At 33.1% G+C, this 22,782-nt stretch overlaps 1 protein-coding gene across 1 annotated transcript in view; it reads right to left on the reverse strand.

Moving 5' to 3' along the window:
* Positions 1-2,160: 2,160 nt before the first annotated feature.
* LOC106462866 (proton-coupled amino acid transporter 1-like) overlaps positions 2,161-22,782 on the reverse strand; it is a 48,476-nt gene continuing 27,854 nt past the window's right edge. The window contains exons 6-12 of the mRNA XM_022390269.1: positions 21,001-21,053; positions 17,011-17,090; positions 15,268-15,546; positions 13,709-13,884; positions 7,114-7,301; positions 5,956-6,093; positions 2,161-2,303 (exon numbers count right to left, since the gene is read on the reverse strand). Coding sequence (XP_022245977.1) covers positions 2,161-2,303; positions 5,956-6,093; positions 7,114-7,301; positions 13,709-13,884; positions 15,268-15,546; positions 17,011-17,090; positions 21,001-21,053 — 1,057 coding nt within the window. The remainder of the gene's footprint in view (positions 2,304-5,955; positions 6,094-7,113; positions 7,302-13,708; positions 13,885-15,267; positions 15,547-17,010; positions 17,091-21,000; positions 21,054-22,782) is intronic.

Consider the following 22,782-nt stretch of genomic DNA (forward strand, 5'->3'; position numbering starts at 1 on the left):
CAATTTTGTACAAGAAATAACTGCAGAGGTAAGTACCAAAAGGACAGGTGGAGATTGAGATATCTAAGAAATCATTGGTGATAAAAAAAAATTAGCATTTATTGAGTTCTCTTGTTTCACTCTTCACATTAGTTGTAAAAGTTAAATAAAATAGACAGTAAATTAGGTTACCTTCGATATGTATTTTTAACTTTGTAAACAATAAATGTTATTTGGTGAAGCTTTTATGAGGGTTAGTAATATCATGAAAATAATATAAATCAAAAATTACCAAAGTATATATTATAAATCAAGTTATTTATCACTGAAAGGGTCCTTTAATGTGTTTGAACTTACCAACCAACTGTTACATTAAGCTGCAAGATTGGATCAATGGAAGGTTCTGCTTGCTAATTTATTTTTCCTTGCAAATTTTTTTCAGGGCACATTCTATTACTGGCCAGGCAAAAATATACATGACAGAGTGAAATGAGGGGAGCTGCCCGATAAGGTAGGGTGAAGGAAGTTCCATGTGCATGTTCTCAGATATACAGGTAATTGTTTTTACCAATGTTAACTTCCAAAATTTGAAAATTAGAGTTTAGCCTTTACACAAACTCTTGCAAGAGTAACCTGCTTTGACCATGAAGTTCGAATTGAATCAATCAATACCTTGTAAGAGATACTTGAAGAGGCTGGGAAAAATGGAAAGAAGGTGGAAAGAACCTCCAAACTGGAAGCAGAGGAGAGAAAAGAAACCAGAGAAATATATTCATCTGCCAATGATAGTGAAGGTTGGTAAAAAATAACTGGAGGTGTTATGGATGTATAGTTGCCGAGTTTCAGATCATTAATTATACATTTACGTGAAAATTTCATATAAATATAAATCTAACATGACATTTATGAGTTTACAAAATTTACAGTATTATAACTGTAAAATCACAAACAACTTCGAAATTTATTGTTTCCTATTTTGCAGAAGGAGGAATGTTTTTACCCAGACTGGTCATGCTTGTAAAGTTGTTCAAAGTCAGATGACTGTCAAAGGGAGACACTGTTGTCAAGTCATCACATCCTCAAGACTACATCATGCTACTAAAGCCATGACCTAGAGCAGCATTCAGTGGTGCCCCTGTCATGGCCAACATCCCAGGCTCAATGCCAGCATGGTCCATAGTGGTAATCAGAAGTGTCCCACTTGATATCAATAATGAAAAGCTGCAGAAGGAGCTTCACTTACAGGGAATTAAAGCCATTAATATTGAACGAATCCCTTCATTCAAATGAGGTAAGGCGACTCCATTAAAACTGAATCTCATAAAAGCACCAGGAAAAAGCACAACACCTTATCAAGGAAGGCATCACCCTTTGGTTTTCCTGTCAAAGTCAAATCAGCCAAGCAGTCCCCAGCAAGATCAGTTCAACAGTACTTCAACTGACAAAAGTTTGGGCACACTAGAGCATCATGTACTGCAACACCCCAATGTATCCACTGCAGTGGATCTCATACGATTGACCAGTGTCCACAACCTGCTGTTCCAACTGCCAGGGTCCCATGCTGACTCATACAAGGGTTGTCTTAAAATCCTGCATGTTGCTAAGTTGAGATGAAACCATTGATGTACCATTCAGTCAACAAGCAGCACCAATGGTCCATCTGCACCACAACCAACAGCCACCAAAGGATTTAGGATTTATATGGCAAAAGTATTTCTTTAAAAGCATAAAAAAAACTTTTGACCATTTTTTCTGAATAAATCATTAATGCATTCTTTCAGCATTAATTAATGATGCTAAGGAAGAGATGCAAACAGAATCTAATTTGTTTATCTTTCATAAGAAAAACTTATCATTTCAAATACATTCATTCCTACTATATGTAAATCTACCAACAAGTTTTCAACAACATTATTACAAAACCTTGAACATATAATTGCAACATGTAAAAACTTATAATAACAAAACTAATCATTTGCTGTAATGAATCTTTTCTGGTAATCTTATGGAATTACTTCACTTAAACTGTCTTTTCCAGTTTCGAATCACTTAGAAATAAATCTTAATCACTAAAACACTATAGTTCTCACCCTGATAGTCAACTCTCACAACCTTTAACATAACTGACTAAAAGCTAACTGAAAGCAAAGCAAGTTATTATTCTCAAAACACCATAAAGAATTAACAATCAGTGGTATTAGAAGGGTGCTGAAAAGCACTCCTGATAGTAACAATGCTTGCATAGGTTCCAGTAATAAAACCAATAAATCCAAACAGACTAATCACTAAGTTTTTAATGATGATTATAATCCACCATTTCATGCCTACAAAATGAGAAAAACAAAGAAAAAACAATTAGTATAATTACAACATATAATTCTGAGAAAACTAAAAACCTTCACAATAATACAGTTATCTAGAAATTTGTAAGTTGTATATAAGGAAATTATTGGATTTAGAACTACTCGGTGCTTTCAATAGTTTTATATGCTATGAATCATGCAAATTAAGCTTAACAGCAATAGTAATTTAACTTTATTGTACTATATTATACATGGCAGTACAACAAATGTTAGAAAGATTAACATCCTCATAAGCACAAATTAAGTAAGGAAAACAACACAAATTTGCAAAAATACAGTTAATTATCCATGTGTGTCATTTTCAAAAGTACATTGAAACTAGTTGGGTAATTAACTTTATATTTTTGTAAATTTGTGTTGTTTTCCTTACTTAATTTTTGCTTATAAAGCTGTTAATCTTTACAACATTTGTAGGTAGCACAAAATACTGCATAACTTGATAACATTTTTAAAATATGGTATATCATTGTTTAAAGCAACATTAAAAGTTAGATATACAAATCATCACAACTTCAACTTGTCAAAAATCTATCAAGAGATCACTTGTAATTATTCCTTAAAACTTATCTGGAAACGATTTATACTTGAAATTATAATAGGACTATTTTCTAATATGTAAGATGATCGATACATTATGACATAAATTTATGTATGTGTATAATGTTTTGTTGAGAGGTGCCCAATAACAATAGGTAATGATGGTCTCTACTAACTAAGATATGGGAAATTGTTTTGAAAAAAGATAGAAATGAAAATCAATGTAATTCCATGATACAAGCTGTGTACAACATGTTTCGTGAATGTGGGGTATCAAATTCAAACAGAACTAAATACCCATAGCTTCTGAGAACAAAGCAATTGATCATATTAAAGTTAAAATGACATATTCATATATATATATATATATATATTGATGCTTTACTGAATAATACTAGGTTGCATTATTTTAATTTCAACTAAATAGAAAAGGAGCAGAAAACATGAAAAGTGTGAAATATATCGTTCTGGGTTTCAAACCATAAAGTATCAAACTAAAAACTGCACACAATCAACAGTAAATGATGCAGGTAGACTAAATGGAATGTCATATGTGGAGAAAAAAAAACTATTAACCATTCAAGTGTGATATGCAGGCTTATCATAGATATAGCAACATATATAACTATTCAATCACAATTGAGTTTAATTTATCCTACTGTTCTCTGTTAACATTCTACTGCACTGTGTGCCTCTGCTATTATGTAGGGATGATGCAAATGCCATTCCTACTATCTTGTTTGCATTGTTTTTGAAGGATTGATATTAGCCAACCCTATGTTTACTTCCTTTTTTGAGAAGTTTTTTCTTTATGTCTTTAATATAGATTATACTTGTTTGTTGTTTCCAAGCTGACCTGAAGAGCTCTGGATTGAGTTAAATGTGTTGTTGCCAATGAATATGGTGAACATAGTTGGTTGGAGTGCTATTATTATACACTCTTTCAAATCTTGAAAATCCCTAAGGAAGTAGATTATAAATGCAGTATTAAAAATATGATAGACCTAACACTAATGTCTTATGAGAAGTGTAATTAATTATAATCATGCTTTGCCAGCTTGGAAAAAGTATTTATGCCATAACAATTAACTAATTCCTACCAAACATCATTATAGTTGTTATGAGCGTATGGAGAGTTAACTATATAGTAAATTTACTACACTTTATCCTGTACATATTAATTTGATTGTGTTTTTGAGTACAAATAAAGATTGTTTTCACAGTGTGTTTTTACATTGTGTTCATTCTCATTGTTTGTCAAACTCAGTCAGTCAGTGAACTCAGAATTACTTTGTAATAAATATTTTGTTGAAAATATTGTGTTATTAAGCAGACCTATTCCACTAATATATGGTTAACTTAGTTTTACCTGATCATGTATACCACACAATAATCCTTGACAAAGAACCTTAGAAGCTTTCATACTATTTAGAACAGAAAACTATGATTCAGATAATGTCAATACAGTTAAGTTCATAGTAATTTTATTTGATTAATTACACAAAATATACCTCGAAAAGCAAAAAAAAAAAGTTTTCATTTTATTTTATGTTGATTATTGAACATTAACAAGTGAAGGTAGTACAATGAATGTGGTCATGCAAAATTATGCCTCTAACAATGAACAGGAAAGTGTAGAAGGTTTTTACCTTATTTATATCTTTTACTTAAGACACAGCAGAATAAAAAACAACAATAACACAAGATTAAAAACCGAAAGAAAGACAAATAAAAGCCTGATCAATTGAAAAACCAAAACAAATTCAAGGCTGACATTTTTGTATGAATGATTATGTAAGAAGTGAAATATATAAATGAAAAACTCAGCACTTGTTATGGCCTAGCATAAAAAATAACACAATACATTCATGACAGTATTGTTTGTTTGCTTGTTTAGAAAGCTTGAAACAAGCTACACAATTATGGGATATCAGAATATAGCAGTCCCTAATTTTGAACAGAGAGACTACAAAGAAAGGAAGGTAGCTAGTTAACAGTACTCACCACCACCTTCTAGGCTGCTCTTGTTTGACTAAATAGTGGGATTTTGACTGTCACTCTTATGGTGCACCAATAGCCCCAAAATGTAGAGTATGTTTTTGTGGCATGATTCTTCAGATTCAGAGTCAAAACATGTTAACCATTAGGCCACACTCAGTCCCAGCAAAGGGTAAAATATGTGTTTGAAGATAAAGCAAATATATGTCTTTGCATGAAAAACTGATATTTTTGCAGATGACAAAAAAGGTAATGGCAAAAAATAAATAATTATGTATGGAACGATTATTTCTTTAACTCCACAAATTCGAAATATACTTTAAACCAAACGATTAATGACACAAAAATTATGAAAAATTCCTAGTGTATATATTCAATGATGAATTTTAAATCTTGTCATTTGAAGATGTACAAGAAGTCACTAAAAGAAAAGTATTATTGGGATTATAACCAAACCATGGTAACAAATAGGGTACCCCTATGATAAATCAATGCAATAAATTTGGTACATTTTATATATTACAACTGATTTGGATTAGTGTTTCTATTTACAAAATTAACTCTAATTTCAACTTATTTGCCTAATCTTTTAAACATTAAGAACTAATATACAGCTATATTTATCTTTGTTCTGTATATAATATTACTGGTACACTTTGTATGAAGTTCATTGCATTTTAATTTCAACTGGACATCCCAACTTGCTTCTCTTCAAAAGGTAATTAACATTTTTCTTTTAGAAATAGTCAAAAGAACATACAAATGAAATACGGTGTCTTATATATTCCATTAAACATGTGGAAATGTGATTGTCTATAAGGGAAGAACATAGCATTCAGTAGTTACTCCAATGTCAAAAATCACTTCTTCTGTATAAATCGACCTATGCATTTCACTAAAGCAGAAGTTTTGTGAGCAGTATAAACTTATTCATTAATCATGTTTGTACATGTAAGTGGCATGTTATTAAAAAATAAATAGAAAACTATAAACAAGAATAATTGCGTTGAAAGATTTATAAGATCTGGTCAACTAACAATATAATGCCTGATATAAGCATTTAGAAATGAATACTTACTCATACTAGTCATAGAAGAATCCCAGTAAATGATGATATTTAGTAGTGGTGGAATAATTATTGCCAGGCTACTGGTAGCAAGGGCTCCAATCAATGAAATAAACAAATTGAGCTTGGGAATTGCTGCTGCCAAACCAACTGTTATTAAAATGAAAAAGTTTTTTTTTTATCACAGCAATTACAGATATAATTATTGATCAGATTTCACACATAAAAACAAAAAAAATCTATTTTAATCTCTCAAATCTAAGATAGTTTTATTTTTCTTACAGGGTGGTTGCCTTTGGATGTTGTGGAGGCAGTAGATTTAAGTGAGTTTAAGAGAAAGTTTGATAACTATATGAATAATAAGGGTTAACTTTGAGGTCTATTTATTTATCTTATTTTTTTATCTAATAGTTTTTACTTTAGTTTAGAGGATGGGACAGCCTGGGTGGACCGTAGCTACACGAGGATCCTCACCACCCACCGCCAACTTTTGGGCTACTCTTTTGTCAATGAATAGTGAGATTAATTGTCATATTATAATGCTCCCACAGCTGAAAGGGCGAGCATGTTTTGTGGGACAGGGATTCGAACCCGCGACCCTCAGATTGCGATTTTGAGTGCCCTAACCACCTGGCCATGCTGGACCTTTATACACAGCTGGAATAAAACTTCCAAGATTTTTATAGAACTTAATAGCATGCTTACAACATTCAAATTATATTTTTTATAATACTTTTATGAGCAATTCCTAGAAATATAGTGTTCAAGTACACATACATTGTTTCTGATGTTCAATCCATTATAATAAAAGATAATGAAAAATTATTCAATAATAAATATAATGTCATCTACAAAAAAAAAGTTAAAAGTTTAGAGTTTTTCTTTAAACAACTTCTCATCCATGTCCTTACTTTCCACAGCTGAATGAGCTTCTGATAAAAAAAAAAAAAGTAAGCTACTTACACAGATAATGACTCAAATAATTTAAAAAAAGTCACAAATACAGAAATGAAGAAACTACAAATAACTAAAAATACCAAATGTTATGCAAGTAACTTACTGGTTAACGTAAGATGATGCTGACTAAATTTCTAGCCTATGGAAGGTAACTACATTTATGCTATAGGGTTAAAATAAAGATTACAAAATGTAAGTTTATTATCACCTTACATGTTATAACTACAAGTATAGCTCGTAAAACATATTCCAGTAGATTCTCTTGGTTTGGTGAAACTTTCTTGGCTAGTTTCCCCTTTTTCTGGATATAAGGCCAAATAAACTGCAAAGGCACATACAATTGCAGTGCATAAGAGAAGAAAATGGCAACAGTAAACAAGATACGCACCACATCATACAACCTGAAAACAGAATAAACAGCTGAAACAAAAATGCATTATGATCTCCTTACTATCTGTGAAAATCTAATAACCACTAAAAATTAGGTTTCAATTATTGCAATAACTGATTTGGTAAATGCTGAAAATTTTAAAATCATTACATAATGAACATATCTCTTACTCTTTCATAAAATAATAGATTGGTTGAAGTATGATTTGGAGATAAAAAGATATGAAATTTAATTTTTTTGGAGGTATGCATTTTATAATGTATCTGTGATGTTTTAACACTCTGAATAAGGGCTCAGTGGTTTACACTATTCTTGTGATCCTAAAATGACCACTAGTTTCCAAACTATAACTCTTAAGACAAAAAAATCAGAATTTTTAAGGAAGTATTTTCGGTAAAAAATTGTCCATGAATATATGGAGTCAGAGTACTGACTGTTCCTAGTGCAAAGTGATTTTTTATGTTAAGATTAAAAATACTTATCTTTATCTGAAAATTCTGAAAACTGCACCACATCTGAACTAGGTATACAGTTCACCCATGTGGAGCCAAGAGGTGTGGTGTTGCAATAAATAGCAGATCAAGGTAACAATTTCAAATCTCTAAGGAAAAGGAATGTGTGTAGAATGGCTAGGGTGCATCAGACAAGTGGCAGCTGGAGGAACTTGACTGGTCCATTATACGAGGAGGGTCCTCAACCATTCACCTCAGGTCTAGGAACCAGAATAGAAGAGGAGCCTCTGTTTCGAGAACCTAAACCATCATGTGTGCAAATTCAGCACAACCTGCAGCAAAAAACCCCTGGAATGTACATCTGAATGACATCAGGAAGTTGGTGATGTAACATGGAGAGTCAATTCCAATTCAAAAGTGATCAGCATTGGGGATGTAATATCCAATCCATGGTAGGAGGAAGTTTGCAGCCCACTAACATGTAAGGATATATGTTGGTTGGTCCAACTCCAACCAAAACAAGTCACTCAGAAATCAACATCCAAGCAGTTGTAGGAGTGAGGGCTCCCAGTCAGAAGGGCAAACTGTAAAATAGATGGAAAAATCCAATCCAGATCGGCGGCACCTGGAATAAAACATAAGACCTACTTCAGGAGGATAGTCAGGCCTTCAACACAGGTAGAACACTACAGTCCTACTCTCGACTGAGTGGAATTGTGCACACTCAAAAGTATTTCTCTACAATCCACCACCCACCAGCTAGGAGCTGGAAAGTGATAAGGACTCCCATACTCCACTGGAAGAAGGAGGGGAAGAAATGCATTGGAGAGTCAGGAGGAATGCATCACCAGAGAAAATGCAATAGGTGACCACAAAACCCTATTTTGAAAAACAGTACATTCCCAATTCTGGAAATCTATGGAATGTTAGAGATGGACAGCAATCTCTTTCTGCTTTACTCATGTTAATCCATGAGTGTATGGTCTGGTATAAACATCAGTGACACTATATACAGCAAGGAAGAACCTGCACGTGGTCTTGTGGTATATCCCATCTCAACAGTGAGCATGACCTTATAGATCACATGGTGTAGATTTTGGATATCATTATGCCTGTTAGGGACTACTCACCACAGAGAGGGATCCATAACATGTGAAGTAGGCTTGAGAAAAAAAAAAAAAACTTACCCACTCAGAGTTTTACCAAAATATAGAGAATGGCTACAGGGGAAGACAATATCTGGATGAGCAGGAAATCGTCAGATAGTGTAAGTAGCTCGACTCAAAGGTGTGGGAAGTGGTCCACATGCCAGCCTGAATAATCTCCTCTAAAGGACGATGGAAATGAGCAGCCAAGGGCATTGGGATGTGACAGATCTGATGGGATGAAACACAGAACAATTTGCAAGATTTAGGAGAAAGGGAGTGAGAGTCATCGACGGGTGCTGTGCACAACACATAACTCAGTAAAGCACAGACTGGACACAGGAAACAACCCAGATCAGAGCAGGAGGAAATATGGTATAAGGAATGAAGGGAAAAGGGGTGAAGGCTAAATCTTCTTCACAGACAGATGATGTTTTGGGAAGAAGGAACGGTTGGGATATAAAAGGACATATGTTTTGTAGTACAAAATGTGGTGAAAGTAGATGCAAACAAGTCCAACCAGCAACATCCACAAGCCAGAAGTAGAAAGAAATACATCCTCAAAGAAAGTTGATATAAGGAACATGAGGCTAGCAGTTTGAAGGGAGGAAGGGAAGAGGCATGGAAAACATTTAGATTTCATTCCAGCAATTGAGTGGTACGAGGAGGACGATGGAGATGCATAGACCAAAATAAAAGGGAAGTAAATGGAGAGGAAAACACACAAAAAAAACAGGAAAAAACTAAAGGTAGATGACAGGGTCACCATAAACCCGCAATGGACAGAGCAAGATGCCTGGGATGCTACATATGTGAATAGTCCCAAAACACTTGCAAGGGACGAGACACAAGCCACACGTGAAGCTGGAAGGAAAGAATGGAAGGATGAAGCACCCCTGAGTGAGGCTGCCAGGAGAGAGGGAGAAGTAATAGAGGTACTTTCTGGAGAAGAGAAAGAAACCATGGTTGAGCAACCAGAAAGTAGTCACAAGAAGAATTCGACATAGAGTGGATTGGATGAGAAAAATAACTTGGGGTAGAAGACAGATGGGAGGGTATATATAAAAAAAAAGGTCCTTCCAAACCTGGCTGAATGCATCCATGACCAAAACCAAAGATATGGAACTGGGGAACAAGAGAGAGGACGTTTATCATTTAACGAGTGACAAATGCAAACAGTTGGGGGGTATCATTTTGTACCTGATGATGACAAAACCTTGTTGAAATGTTGTACATTTGCTGTTATGTTAAACTTATATTAAAGTTTTTCTTCATTACCCATTCAAGCCATCTCCAACCATTATTAGTCTCAAAGTGGGTTCCTCGTCATCTAATTTGAATTCATCACGGCAATTAATCAAGGTTGTGTAAGTCTAAAAGTTTATCTTTGTTATTCCATGTATAACTTTTTAAGTATGTTCTCTCACCAATCCACTACCATAAACCAATCATACCGTGAAACTATCGTTAAACCACGTAACATGAATATAGTACCTGATGATGACAAAACCTTGTCGAAACATTGAACATTTGCTGTTATGATAAACTTATATTAAAGTTTTTCTCCATTACCCATTCAAGCCATCTCCAACCATTATTAGTCTCAAAGTGGGTTCCTTGTCATTGAATATATAACATAAGTAAGTAAACCCAAAAGGTTGATATGAAGTTCTAACAGAAAGCATAGGATGCCAATGCCAGCCCAAAAAGAAGAGCTCGGAACTGATAAACATGATCTTTATGGACAAAACGTAGATAATGATGTGAAGCTTGAGTAATGGGGATATGAAGATAAGCATCAGACACATTGAATCTCGTAATCCAAAGCCCTGGAAGAAAGGCCTATCTGAGAGACAGGTAGGATTCCATGGTAAACCAAAGCACATTGAGGAAACGAATCAGGTTGGAGAGATTAAAAACAAGATGCTATTATCAAGTCTTCTTGGGATGACAAAAAGTTGGAAATAGAAACCTCTTTGATGGTGCCCTTGATGAGAAGGTCTTGAACCACTTCTGTGAGATACTGGCAGAAAATGGGATAAATAATTTTTATCTAATTAAATAATACACCTAAGAACAAAGAATAACATGCATAAAGCAAACAATATTCTGTAATTATCATAATTTTTCTAGCTTTTTAACTATATGATAAGAGCCTTTAAAAATTTTGGTAAGTTTGCTGATGTGACACCCATGAGAAACACTTTCAAGGGGAAGCAAAGTAGACAATTCTCTGTACAGGAAATAATGTAATATAATATGTCATTTGACAGATTTAAACTTTGGTTGGTTTTCTATTGGTTATAAATAATATAGTATAAGATGTCAGAGAGAGAGCTGTTTGCAATAGAAAGTGGGTCTGATTTTCTAGTTTGTGGCTCAGTAAACAAATAAGATTGAAAGCTATAAAAAGTATGCTTTGCCTGAGTAATATCTGTATCATAGCAATTAATTTACATTAAATTCCATACTTCTCGGAGGGGTGGTAAATAAGTAAGAGAAGAAGGATGACCTAGAAAGCAAAAGTCACAATTCTCATACTAAAGGAAATATAGGCTTTTACAAAAATATTTTTTTACAATTAAGAGCTTAAACTTATATAACATTAACATTTGGTTTATTAACTACATTTTGATGCCAAACTTATTTATATATAAAGATGATAAAGCAATTTAATTAAATGTTGAATATAACTCTCTAAACATCATGACATGCACATTTTGATCTTCCCTTAGTGAGAGGGTTAAAGGCAATCTACAGTTAAGTCTTTCAAATCCTTCACTCACAATAAGAATCATAAATTTTAATTTCCTTTGTTGTATTGTGAACTTTTACAACTACTTGATATTGTCTAGTTTGTTACATTAGTCATACAGTTATAGGTAAAAAGTGAATAAAGTTTTATAGCTAACTTTATTCTGTGTAATCTTTAACCTTCTCCCCAGCCACGTAATTATTCATGTATTTTTTTAATCATCTTGCTACAGACTGATCAATGAGTGCATGTCATTATGTTTTAGTTATTTTCAAAATGTAATTAAACAACCTTATTATCAATGTGTGTCAATAAAATTCGTATTAAATATAGTTTATAATTCAAATTGTAGAATTATACGTGTTTTAATCATGTTTGGCATGTTTCTACTTCAGCTGCTAACAGTAAAATAAACATAAGAAATAGATGTGAAAAGATTAAAAGTAGAAACTTCCAGGAAAAGTAATTTGGAACTTCATGATTAAAATAAAAAGGATAGAACAGTACTATTTATTTCATTCCATTTTTTTTTCATTATGCTTTGATGATTTGTCAAAATCAAGCATGCCATTAGAGTAGAGAAAAAACAGATAAAATATAAAGCTTTTCTCAAAAAAAAAGTTTAATATTCATTAAGGAGGTCTTAGAGATTATGTAAATGAAATTTGAAAATTTTCAAGTAAACAAAGCATTTTTAATCTTAACAAGAAAATCACTTTCCACTCAGAGTAGTCACCAAACTGACTCCATATGTTCACAGGCAAATGTTTAGTAAAAATACACAATAAAAAAATCGGATATGTTCAAAGTTATAGTATGGAAAGTCTGATGGTCACTTTGGGGTCACAAGGTCAGTGTAATCCATCAAGAAGGTTAACTGAAAACTTGTGATTAAATTTATGTTACTTTAAAATATATGTTTGGTAAAACTTCAAATTTACAACATGAAAATGTTTATTGTTATGTACCTGATGCACAAAACTATACATTATAGCTCTTCAACAAAGAAAATAAAATGAATCATATCCATAAGGCAGGTAAACTAAGTATCAAATACACTATAGGAAGGGTAAAATGTACCTTAGTACTAAGAGGTGTCTGCAGATGCACAACTTACATAGCAGCACAGATACATTATCTAAAGTAGATTTAATATGTTTTTTAAAAGTCTCGCATGTAAATACTGATTAAATCTGATAAGACAGTCAACCCTATAGATACTTCTTTTAGTGGCACACATTTTACCCTTCCTACAGTATAATCTGTACCCTAGATTTATATTTTCTTTTTTTATGTGGAACACTTTTATGTTTTTGCATGTTTTCTGACTAGTTGTATCAAAATATCATTAAAAGTAAGGAGATGTTGTTTTTAAGTTTCTTTCCCTTAGATGCAACAATTAACATAACTGTTGTGTAATCTTTATAACTTCAAGTTCTTGTGCTGTACTGTGAACTATTGCACCCTTTTATTGTGTATATACAACATAAAATCACACAGGGTGAATTAAAAGTCCTGATTTTCCATATTGTTGTGAAGTAGGTGTGGGCTATCAAAAATTTGCTAACATAAGATGTTTAATCATATTATTGATCATTTGTTACCTGATATGGTGCCATGATACAAAGGTTAAATGAAGGTCAATCAGACTATCTCTGAAACTATTAGTCTGAAATAAAATGTGTCAATACAAAGATTGAGGCAGACAATAATATTACCTCATAAATTTTGTTTTCCTTATCAGTTTCACAATGATTTGCATAATTCTTTTCATAAAAAATATTTTACTTTAATACATGGGGAGTTATAAAATCATGCAAATTTATGAAAAAAAACAGACATAACATTTGAACGATGTTGATCTGACTTTTATATCAAGACGTAATATATCTAAACACCCTATGACAGCAGACTTTCAATATTCCACACACGCACTTCACAACAATGGGGAAAAATCAGGATTTCTGACTCATCCTGTATATTGACGAATATATAAAGCCTACTTAGAATTGTATGTTTTGGGTAGAGAGAGATCTTGGAAGCATTAACAAATTTTATCACTTACGGTTTTATTGGAAGAGACAGTGTTATACTTCCTTTAACAGAGCTGCCAAATTTCAAGAAACCAAAGAATCCCATAGCAGTACAAATACATAAAACAATTATCATCCCAGTGTTTAATACTCCAGTCCAACCTTCAATCTCTTTTGGTGTTTTCATTTCATTTTCTAATGGAAGTACCTATGTAATAGCAGTAGAATATTTTTCATATCACATTGAATCTATTGAAATACGTAACTGTACCCTGTAATAAAACAAGCAAGTTTACATGCAAAACAAAACTATTCAATTTTCAAATATAATAGATTCCATTATTTTCTAATTTCTCATGTAGGTTTCAAATCTACTGTATTTTACAATTCAGTAATTCCTAAATGAATAATTTTTTGCCATTGTAATTCATATGTAAAGTGTACACAGTACACACGCAATAACAGCATACTGTTATGTCTCTGTTCGTTAATTGATTTTCCGTAACTTCGTTCCGACGAAACTTTAGCGACACAAGTCCTTACTTAATAAAACTGGTTTATTCTTCCTGAATATAACTTTACCGATACACTTATTTTCAACAGTCGCTCTTTTACAAACATTTTAACAACGAACGTTAACTTCAACAATACTTCCTGACTGCAGTTCAATTACTCACTACCTACACACATTGTTGTCACGTTGTGAGCGTCTTATTTATATACCAGACAAACATATATCTAGTAAATGCTAGGGCATTCACGAAGGAACAAGATAGTTCTAGAAACATGGCGTGACACTAGTCACGTGACCTCGCTGACGCAACAATACAAAGAAATAATCACATTTTTCAATATCAAAAGAAGAGTTGTCTTTATGCATCAAAAAGCCATATTTGACAAATAATGCAGTGCAACAGACAGATGTTTTGTTGATTTTAAAAATCATGACTGAATAACAAAATATAGAGTACATTTAATGGTAATAAACATGTTTTGCATCTTATTTCAAAAGTATGTTATGTGCAGTAGCTTAAGTGGATTTTTTACAAATATGATGGTTGTTTTACACAGAATAACTTCAAAAAAAGTATGCAATGAAACTGGTTATTAGAGTGTAGTAATATTTTTATAAACTACTACATATGCAGTATCTAAAACAGACTTCAAAAGTTATTGTTTGGTAATAAACTTCTTCAGAGTTCAATCTTATGGTGTAAATTTACATTTTCTTAATAGCAAATATGTACCTTGAATCCATAAATATCAAAATATACAAACTGCACTAATACATACTTGAACTTGATGCATTAACACAGTAATTAGTTATGTTAGACTTAAAATTATTACAAAAACTTCAAGTGATTGATTATCTCTGCAAATCAGTATCAAAATAATGTGAATGATATGCCATAGCATACAGGTATCTAAATATGGCAATTTCAGGGTAAATCAAATTATTATTTTATAAACCTAATGAGTGACAAATTAGAATACATTTAAAATCTTAATAGTTCATAAACACATACATGATTCAAGTATATTTCATAATTTAAACTTTTTGTTGTTTTTTAAATTAAAATGTGACACTTACAATGTTTATTGCTTCAAAGGAAAAGATGACAGTCCCAAAGTACAGAGGAAATGTTGAAAATGACATTGTCAAAGGCCTTGATGAGGTAGGAGGTAAATCTTGAAACAAGTGGTAGAAAATAATACATATTCCCAGACTCTGCAAAATATTAGCAAATGTGGAAGCTATAGCTAATTTGCGCAGACTTCTGATGAAGTTGAACAGTATCATAAATGGCAGGATAATTGTAAGATATCCATAAATACTGATGGAATCGACATTATAATAGCTGCAGACCACCTAGATAACATAAAAAGCATCCATTAGACATTTTATGAATTGATTATTCAAGATACTTTCCTAAATATGTAAAAGGATTAAGGTAACAATTAACAGAAATTATGCTTATATGTAATAATACAGTAAAGCATACAAGAGAGTTGAAGAGAACTAAAGTAAGAAACACTGGTAGTTTTAACTTTTATGGAATTAGATTTTCTTTATATATGGTTATTCTTTCACAAGGAGTTTTTTTTCCAATAAATAAAACATTTTTCTTTAAAACTTGATAAGGCACAAAATCTGTAATAGCTTTAACGATTTTTATAACTGTACATATATTGTGCTTAAAATTGAAGTTTTTTTATATATCTAAAGATTTCCAAGCTTGTACGAGTTTGACAATAAACACATTCATACTGTATTAAAAGCTACTGGCATATTTATGAATAATAACCTTAAAATATTAATTTCAACACAATTTCTTGATCAGTTTTAATAGTACAGAGCTTAGTGAAAATGTTAAAAAAAGGAGAAATGCTTTATGTATATTTGAGTGAGTTACTTATGTCCATTTACAAGTACAATCAGTTTGGTAATTAACTTTGTGTTAAAGATAAAGACAAAATATTTTGTAAATACATATTTTAAGGCTGGGAGGTAAACACAATTTAATATTTATTTATAACCCGTAAGACTTTGTTTCTGAGATTTTAAAAATCTTTTCAGTGCATGATAAATCACTGATAAAAAGCAAATAACACTAAACAAAAGTTAAAAGTGGTATTCTGATTTTGTAATCTGACTATATTGATGATCCATTATGTGCATGTCTATGTATGTTAGCATCCATCACATATAGTTGGCTGACTCAGTTATTATAATTTTTTTGTATAGTAACTGGAAACTGTTCAATGTTGTACATGATCTATCTTGTTTTAGAAGTTTGGGCTGAAAAGGGGAATAAATAAAAACCCTAACATAGCACGCATTTCATTTTTGCCCAAGAAAAGGGATAAAAGGCTTTTTGCTTTGAATTTAAAGACACAAGTACTTAATCATTACCTTCCACAAAGCAGGGTATGCAATTAGCATCTAATGAAGTAATAAGAGATTTAATAAAAGAAAGAAAGCAGGCAAACATTACCTAACATTGTCCTTCATGCAATTTTTACTTCCTTAATGAGTAACTTCAGCTAATTAGATTAATAAATTGATACATGAAAAAAAATTTTAACATATTATAAGAACTTATATTGTTTGCTGAAGAATATGCATATAATGTTCAGATGTATGAAGGTATAGGTATATTTTGTACAATATTGAATATAGACAAAAACGATTTGACACAGAAATTGTAATACATTATTTCATAAAATAGTTCTCTTTACATGTTTAATCATATTCTGTTTCATTGGAATTATGCAGTTGTATGTTAAATAAAATTAACAAACAAAAATATTTTTAGCATGTCATGTTACTGACCTTCTGGATGTTAGTTGCCACAAAAAGGTAATAAACACAACAAATTCCAAATTGAGACAACAAAAGAAACACATTTATAACTTTTCTGAAACAAAGAATGAAAACATTTTAATCTTATATTAAAACAAGCAAATAAATTTTCCATGTATAGATTTAACTCTTAACTACTACAGTGACCATTGCCTTCTTATTTTTACTTTGGAAGTCTAATACCATTCCTTTTATACACAATAATTCAATACAATTTTCATTTTTTCTAACCATACTCACTTTTTTGTGAATTTACATAAGTTTAAGAAAATTCTTGCGTATGTAAATATTCTAATAGCAAATGTTAATATTAGGTTACAGGTACTTGCAATTCTTCCATAAAACAATATATATTAAACACAGAAACAATTAAACAACACTTATGTATCACATTGTACATAATCCTAGTGTCACAAAAGAAAATTGTTAAAATTCACTTGCTGTCTAATTTTTCTTTCTTTTACGTTGAAGTAGAATATTATTAGGTATTCAAGTTATTTTTACCTCCACCACTGAAGATGGACAGAGGTTATGCTTTCCCCCCTGTGTGTGTTTGTGTATTTGTGAGTAAGATTTTTCAGAAATGGTTGAATGGATTTGGACAAAAGTTGGTATACATTTGGACTATGACCCAGCTTAGAAGTGATTAGTTTTTATAGGGTCAAGGTCACAAAAATACAAAAAAAACCTATCTGTTAACATGAGGACTGATTTTTCAAACTATTTTTGCTCTATAAATTGAGAGTCAAATATAATCAATGCTGCATGATAGAGGTATGAGCACAACTGAGTGCCCCTCTAATTACAAACATGTTTCCAGCACCTTAACATTCATTAAAATACAATTAGTGAATATTCTGTCAGAGATATAATTGTTCTTCTCTTTTCTGTTTCCCCACAACAACTAGCATTTAAATGGTTTTTTTTTCTTTTGTTTGACAGCCTTTTGCTTGTTTTGACTAAAGCACCTAAATAGGAGGTCCAATCTCAAATTGCATTCAACTTTGAACAAACTTACTAAATAATACATAGTTTCAGTTTAGAAAAAAAAACAAAAAACTTGTATAACTGAATTTAGTATTTCTAATATTTTGAGGTTGTGAAATTGCCAAAATGTTATTGTGAGACTCACTGAGACTACAGTTTACATCTTAAAGGTCACAGATCTACAAGGTAGTTCACTGAGTGTGATTTTAATATTTTTTTATTTGATGCAAAGTGCATAAAAGTTTATTTTAATTTCTGTAATCCTAGCTGACCTGTCTGCATTCAAACACATTTTTACCAATGTGGTATATCTTGATTAAACTTTATTAAAAATTAATAGAAAGTTGTCTGTACTCAGGTTTAATTGCTTACATTCAGATACTGAATGATATTCTACCCTTCTCATTGACTGATGGTAATGCAGTCAGATACACATAGAAAATGAATCTAATTCAAATAGTCATAAGGTAAGATAACAGTTTTAATAACAAAGTTATTCATGCAAATGCTTAAAGTTTTACCAATAGCCTTGTTAAATTACATTAAAATAAAGACAGTCTAATTACTTGTGATTAAAATAACATAGAACATAAATAGATATCTAAAATCGTAGATGGGATCCCATGATTTAAACTACAGAAATTCCAGGATTCAGAAAAGTTTTTGGATTGTAACCCCTACATCTAAGGCTTAGTCTTTTTTCTGTTGCTCTTATGTATATTTTTTTAATCATGTTAAGTACAAAGTTGAGGTATTTTAATCTTTGTATAATTTTTCTTATATCTCAAATATCTTTGAAAGAAATAACCTCAGAAAATAGTTTCTAATTTTGGGAAAGTACCAGTTTTACTTGAATATACCTTTGTGATATTTTCCTCTCTTATAGTCTTAAGCTACAACACTTGCTTCATACCAAAACTTGGATCTTTTCTCTCCTTTTTATATTTTCTTTCTCTCTGTCTACCCTTCCCATTACATTTTGCACTCTTGGTTCCACACACAAGCAGTCAGTGAGTAAAGAAGTGTTGTGTGGTTAGGGGTGCGATAAGCTCATACAGTGTGAATCTCACTTCAACTCAACTGGACAGACAGAGACAGGGATGATGAACCCATACTGCTGCAGGAGGAAAGTACACTAACTGTTTGAGGGGTGATCTGCACAACACAGACAATGCCACCACTGCCCCACTTATCATCACACTGTGCTGCATAGAATCAATGGAGGAACTCTCCAAAGTTTACAAATTGGTAAATGACAAAGGTCTCTTATGCTCCACTTCAAGAGGAGAGGGGGGAGAGAATTTGCACTGGACAGACCTGGAGAAGTGCCCAGACCTCCATCAGATGCCTGCCACAAAGGTATTTTACTGCATACAGTGCAATGGGTGAACACAAAATCCTATTTTTAAAAGTCACTTTCCTGGTGCTGCCTTTTTTCATGATAGTTCATGAAATGGTAAGGTCTGGATCAGACAATTGAGTAATTTAATTAGGAGGATACCTCTACTGGTCTTGCAGAATACCCCATCTCACTACTGGGCAGTGGTAGAGCCAGGTGGATGCGATGAGTGGTTTCCATTAGCTTTGGCCCGATGCAGCTTTTGGGAAATAAGCATACCCTTGGAGGCAGCCACCTGCTAGGATCTTATAAAAGGGAAAAGAGTAATAAAATAGAAAATGTACTTAACTTTCTCAAAGACAGTATGTAGTTTTAATGAAAAACCAAAACTGGAGATAATCAAAAACCCACAGGAGACGAAACAGCCAGATGATGTAAATAGTGGGAGACAAATGTGTGTGGATTTATCCACAAGCCAGTGTGAAGGATCTCACCCAAGGACCAAGGGTCAGTGAAAATGAAATTTAAGTGAGTGAGACAGTTGACAAACTTGGTGTGATGAAATGTGAAAGAATTAGCAGCTGAAGTTTTAGGAAGAAAGGCTCAGTCTTGGTAGAGAAGGAAGTATGATGAAAAAGAATGCAGGAAGCATTAATGCTATATACATCTGAGCATTGGAAACCACAGGTAAGAAGGAGAAGAAAATATGTCTTTAGAGAAACATGATATGATATAATAAACTTGAAGCCAATGTTTTGAATGGAGTACGTGTAAGAGAGTGTAAATCTATATCAAAGTCCCAGTCAGGCATGAGAGTAGAACAAAGGGGTTGGTGAAGAAGGAACGATTGGAACAAAGTGGAAAGGACAGGAGAAGAAAAAACTGACAGTAATGGTTTGTTTGTTATGAATTTCACACACAACTACACGAGTGCTAACTGCATTAGGCATCTCTAATTTAGCAGTGAAAGACTAGAGGGAAGGCAGCTAGTCATCACCACCTACTGCCAACTCTTGGGCTACTCTTTTACCAACGAATATTGACTGTCACATTATAGCACCCCCACGGCTGAAAGGGTGAGCATGTTTGGTGAGATGGGGATTCAAACCCACGACTCTCAGATTGCGAATCGAGCGCCCTAACTACCTGACCAATTATAAAAGAGTCAAAGTATCATTCTAAGGTGAAATACCAGAAATTTCTATAGCATTATGATTCTAATGCTTTTATGTTCTATAAGAACGTTGTTTTAATGCGTTTTTTGTGTGTTTAATTCTATAATGACATCATTTCAATACTTTACTTATATTTGCAAACCCCTCCCACGCTCTTAATAAAGGGAAATGAAACTATAAGTAAAAAACAAACATTTCTTCATGATTATGCTGTACATGCATGATCACTGAATCATTCGTTGTCGAAGCATGTGTATCATAAAAGTCATTATAAAATGTCCCATGAAATACAACAAAATTAGTATCTTTTTTGGGAAGTAAGCTATGGCCCACTCTCTACATAGAGTATTGGAAATAATTATAGTAACGGTCAGGAAGAAGCATATAAGAGGCAAATACTAAGGAATTGGCACATGTATATAGTGTTACAATTAATTGCACCAAGTGTTGATTACTTACAATGTGACTGATTGACATTCAACCAATCAGAAAATTCTACAGCAGTATACAGCCTATAAAGAAGATGAAGGCAGTCATAGAATGCTCAGTAGTAGTAGTAGTAGATTGACAATCACATGATAATGCCCTCATGGCTGAAATTGTGAGCATGTTTGGTGGGCCGGGGATTCGAACCTGCGAACCCACAGATTGTGAGTTGAGCGCCCTAGTCAACAATAATGGTAAAGGTGAAATATTGTTGATAAAGCTGCCCAATAACCAGCAATAGTGGAAACAGACCATCCATGGTTGAACAACTATATAGATTCATAAATTTTGAAGGGACAAAAAAGATCTTATTAGCCCATCAAGGATGTCCCTTCCAGCTCATAACTGTAACCACCCCTTACTATATATATATGCATCCAATCTTTTCTTGAACTCAGTTAAATTTTCTGCCTCCACCACCCTTGAAGGCAGCTCATTATAAAAGCCAACCACCCTGTTTCAAAATGAATAGTCTGAACTGCAGATGACTCTTACACTGCCAAAATATGTATTTGTGACCCCCTTGTCCTATTGTTTTCACTGCTAATCACATGGACCTATAATATCAATACTCTTAGTAATCTTAAACACCTCAATCAAATCCCCTCTGACCCTTCTCCTCTCCAGAGAAAACGAGTTTAGAAATTTTAGTCTCTCCTCATAGGACAATCCCATCATCCCAGGTATCATCCTAGTGGCTCTTCTTTGAACCCCCTCGAACAATTCAATGTCTTTCTTGAGGAAGGGAGCCCAAAACTTTACACAGTACTCCAAATGAGGTCTTCCAAGTGATCTATACAGTGAAACAATAATATCCCTAGTCTTTCATTCAATATTTCTATAGATGCTACCCAAAATCCTATTAGCTCTATTGCTACTTACAATACTCTGTTTAGATGACTTAAGTGATATTTTTCGATCACAACAGCAAGATCTTTTTCTTCAACAACAGTATTTAATGTATTACCATTTAAACTGGAACAATAATTTTAATTGTGAAAACCTGCATGCATCACTTTATATTTTGGATAGTTAAACATCATCTGCCACGTATCATCCCAATGCATCAAATGGTGAGGACAGAGATCATAGAGAAAGCATCTGCAGAGAACAAATATGTACCACGAGAAGTGGTATCAAAGTGGGGAGCACCGCACTACATCCAGAACAGGTATGCTCTTCATCCAGAACTACAAAATATTGAAAGGGTGGAATATAATACAAGTATGATGGTCCAGCCCTGACCAAACAGCTGAGGTTCCAAAACTTGGGTTGGATTTAAGGGGTCATGGTACCCATATCCCACGTTGGTGGCCAGGGCAGTTGGATCACAGATACATACATATATCTTTGTGATAGGATTCCTACCAGTAATCACAGAATGATGCATTTCAAATAACTGGATTTATGAAAGAAAGAAAGCAACACCAAAGTGGACAATCCTTCTGATCAACCTGAAGAAGTCCAAAAGGCAACATCTCAGGTCTGAATTGACAGGATCATATTCCACACTCCCCCGAAGTCCAGATCTCATCCAGTCTGGATTTACAAACAGTTGTCTTTACTCCCCCACCAAGAAGGCAAGGAGAACTCCACTTACCCATGGAATTACCCACAAAAGATCAAACATGGGACTGCATCGCGTTTGTATGTACGAGGAGATAGTGGATCCCCTGCATGAACAACATAAGACCTGACAGTGTTCATAAGAAGGTCCAAGCCCCCCCCCCCCACTGGATAGCTAAGTGTCAAATC

This window comes from Limulus polyphemus, unplaced genomic scaffold (assembly GCF_000517525.1).
Source record: "Limulus polyphemus unplaced genomic scaffold, Limulus_polyphemus-2.1.2 Scaffold1270, whole genome shotgun sequence".
NCBI classification, from domain to species: domain Eukaryota; kingdom Metazoa; phylum Arthropoda; class Merostomata; order Xiphosura; family Limulidae; genus Limulus; species Limulus polyphemus.